The 790-nt window shown below is 67.1% G+C and overlaps 1 protein-coding gene across 1 annotated transcript in view; it reads left to right on the forward strand.

Moving 5' to 3' along the window:
- Positions 1-328: 328 nt before the first annotated feature.
- Positions 329-790, forward strand: part of Rbmxl2 (RBMX like 2) — a 1,119-nt gene continuing 657 nt past the window's right edge. Inside the window, exon 1 of the mRNA XM_029555291.1 lies at positions 329-790. This exon is cut by the window's right edge and continues 657 nt beyond it. Within this exon, the coding sequence (XP_029411151.1) occupies positions 329-790 (462 nt within the window).

A 790-nucleotide genomic window follows, 5' to 3' on the forward strand; every position in this document is an offset into this window, starting at 1 on the left:
GAATCCTTCTGATTAAGGCTCCTGGAACTTTATTTTTTGCTCCTCTAACGGCTTCTTGGTCCTCTGCTCTGTGGAACTGAGCACAGGTCCACAGAGAGGGATTGGGATCAGCAGGTGGACCTCAGAGCTCGCAGGGCAGACCCGTTTCCGGCCAGAGGCCTAGGGGCGTGTGCAGCGGCTGACCAATCACAGCGCGTAGCCGCCCGTGGCCCCGGGCCACGCCCGCCCAGCCTTCCGCCCTCTCGCCTGAGGCGCACAGCGACCGGTAGGAGGCGCCCAGAGCGAGCGAGCTACCAAGCAGAGCCTCTCGCTTCCCGCCTCCGCCAACATGGTAGAAGCCGACCGCCCAGGGAAGCTCTTCATCGGAGGGCTCAACCTCGAAACCGACGAGAAGGCCCTCGAGGCCACGTTCGGCAAGTATGGCCGCATCACCGAGGTGCTCCTCATGAAGGACCGAGAGACTTCCAAGTCCAGAGGTTTCGCGTTCCTCACCTTCGAGAACCCCGCGGACGCCAAGGCCGCAGTCCGCGACATGAACGGCAAGTCCCTGGATGGTAAGGCCATCAAGGTGGCCCAGGCCACCAAGCCGGTGTTCGAGAGCGGCCGGCACGGCCCCCCGCCGTCCAGCAGCCGCGGCCGCCCGAGAGGCCTGCGTGGGCCACTCGGCGGCGCCCTGCGCCGCCCTCCCTCCCGAGGCGGGTCAGCCGACGACGACGGTTATGCGGACGACTTCGACCTGCGGCCTTCGCGGGCCGCTATGGGGCTGAAGCGCGGGCCGCCGCCACGCCGG

Source organism: Nannospalax galili, unplaced genomic scaffold, assembly GCF_000622305.1.
Source record: "Nannospalax galili isolate Female #2095 unplaced genomic scaffold, S.galili_v1.0 scaffold426, whole genome shotgun sequence".
NCBI classification, from domain to species: Eukaryota; Metazoa; Chordata; class Mammalia; order Rodentia; family Spalacidae; genus Nannospalax; species Nannospalax galili.